The sequence below is a fragment of the Geospiza fortis genome, unplaced genomic scaffold (genome assembly GCF_000277835.1).
Source record: "Geospiza fortis unplaced genomic scaffold, GeoFor_1.0 scaffold113, whole genome shotgun sequence".
Taxonomy (NCBI): Eukaryota; Metazoa; Chordata; class Aves; order Passeriformes; family Thraupidae; genus Geospiza; species Geospiza fortis.
In genome coordinates this window covers 82,508-84,458 of record NW_005054429.1, presented here as the reverse complement: position 1 = coordinate 84,458, position 1,951 = coordinate 82,508, and the positions used below count along the sequence as shown (strand labels likewise).

Here is a 1,951-nt window from a genome sequence, read left to right as displayed (position 1 = left end):
AGGCCCGCCCGGCGCGCCCCGGAGCCGATCCGGGCTGGGGAGCGGCCGCGGCGCTGTGCCTTACCTTGTGCGGGCTGCCCGGGTACCGAGGTGCCGGGATACCAGCCGGGCCGGGTGCCCCAGGTCCCCGTCTGCCCGTTCAGCATCCTTAGCTTGTCGTACATCCCGTCGGCACCCATCTGTTGCTTTTCGCTAGCCAGGTTGCGTAGGACTCTGTTTATCGACGACACCTGGAAGGCAAAGGACAGGAAAGGCAATGGTAGTGCGGTAGCGCGCTCCCCGCCAGGCACCCGCGCAACCCCCGCGTCCCCCCGCGCAGCGGGCGGCTCGACCTGGGCGCAAGTCAGGGCTTCCCTGAGCCGTCCCTGCCGCCCCGGCTCGCTCACTGCTGCTGGTGGTGGTGCAAACAAACAAACAAACCACGGGGGAGGGGGGGAAGAAGGGGAAAAAAAAAAAAAAAAAACAAAAGCAAAGGGAAAAAAAAAGCGCCCCAAACCCAACCCTGCAAAACCAGAGTGATGGCTCCGACTGATGCTTGCAGTCCTGAGGCACCAGGCGCAGGGGTGACCCGCATATTGTTTTTTTTTATTTTTTTTCCCCCTCCTTAAAGGCATTTGTCAGATTCTGTATGAAAAAATGCGTCTGACCCTGCCACATGCAAATGATGTGAACCTGCTATCCTCTCTTCTGATACCAAAACAAAGGAAGCAGAGGCTCGCTACGGCTACCCAGCATTGTACACGGCACACAGGAAGGTTTTTTTCATGAACTTACACTGGGTATATTATCGTTGGTACAGACCCCCTCTGATAGTAATCTGTCTCGAATCTCCCACGCAAAGATGGAGGGGCACTCTCGTTTATACTGCGCTATTTTGCTTACAACTTCTGGAGTCGCTACTCTCGGTTTACTACCTCCGATTGCCCTGGGTCTGATGGAGCCAGTTTCGTAATACCTGCCCAAAATTTTACTCACACATCCATTCGACACCTGGATAGGGAAGCGGACAGAAAATCACATTATTAATAATTTCAAGACAAAAATAAAATTGTTTAAGTATGCATTAAACAATGACAAGCTTACGTTTTGATTGTCCAGCACTTGGACTTTTGCATCTGCATGGGTCTATAACACAAAAATATACCTTAAATGGTATGAGAACTTACTTAGAGAGTCTTTTTTTTTTTTTTCTTAAAAAAAAAAAAATTACATTCGTGGCCCTACCCTCTACAAAAGTGATACTTTAAAAACATTTGGAAGGAAAAAAAAATCATCTGGTCAAAACGTAATTCTCTTAGCATCAAGGTTAAAATACACCTTAAATGCGAACAATGGGTAAACCAGACTAGTCTCCATCCTTCTCACTGCTCTTAGCCAAAGGATTTGAGGGGGAAGGGGTGAGTGAAGGGTTTTCAAGACCTACATTTACAAAATACCCCTGAACTGCGCCAGATTGCGGGAATGTCCGTAAGGACAGATTCCGGGCTAAAACGGCGTGGCTTTGAGGGGGGTTCTTTTATCTCTCTCTCTCTCTTTTTTTTTTTTTTTCGCTTTTTTTTTTTTTTTTTTAGGTATTGTTTTGCTTTTTGGAAAAAAAAAAAAAAAGTAAAAATTAAAAAAAAAAAAAAAGAAAAAACAACAACAAAACCAGTAAGCCACGCCAAATGCATACAGATATCACAAAATCATAAGTAAATACGGGAGGTACGGAGGGAAGGAGAGGAAACTGAAATTATGCCGAGCCGTATAATTCAGTTTATTACAGCGAACTAACTGTAACGACAGTGCAGGTTATCACCGGATGGAAATAGGGGGGAACGAAAAGCGAAAAAATTGCAATATTTGAAAAGGCATATATATATCTATATATATACGCATCGAAAGGTCTATTTGCGGCAAGAACCGAGCGGATGGATCGTTTTATTAGGCTGGAAGGCGGGTGGTGGTGGTG

The 1,951-nt window shown here is 46.3% G+C and overlaps 1 protein-coding gene across 2 annotated transcripts in view; it reads right to left on the bottom strand.

The window, feature by feature from the left end:
* The window catches only part of PAX6 (paired box 6), an 11,102-nt gene extending 9,894 nt beyond the window's left edge, over nucleotides 1-1,208 (bottom strand). Inside the window, exons 1-3 of one of the 2 annotated variants that reach the window (XM_031061878.1) lie at nucleotides 1,084-1,208; nucleotides 775-990; nucleotides 65-230 (exon numbers count right to left, since the gene is read on the bottom strand). In XM_031061878.1, coding sequence (XP_030917738.1) covers nucleotides 65-179 — 115 coding nt within the window. In that variant the 5' untranslated portion in view covers nucleotides 180-230; nucleotides 775-990; nucleotides 1,084-1,208. The remainder of the gene's footprint in view (nucleotides 1-64; nucleotides 231-774; nucleotides 991-1,083) is intronic. The other variant, XM_031061877.1, reaches the window with a different exon arrangement.
* Between the last annotated feature and the right edge of the window lie 743 nt (nucleotides 1,209-1,951).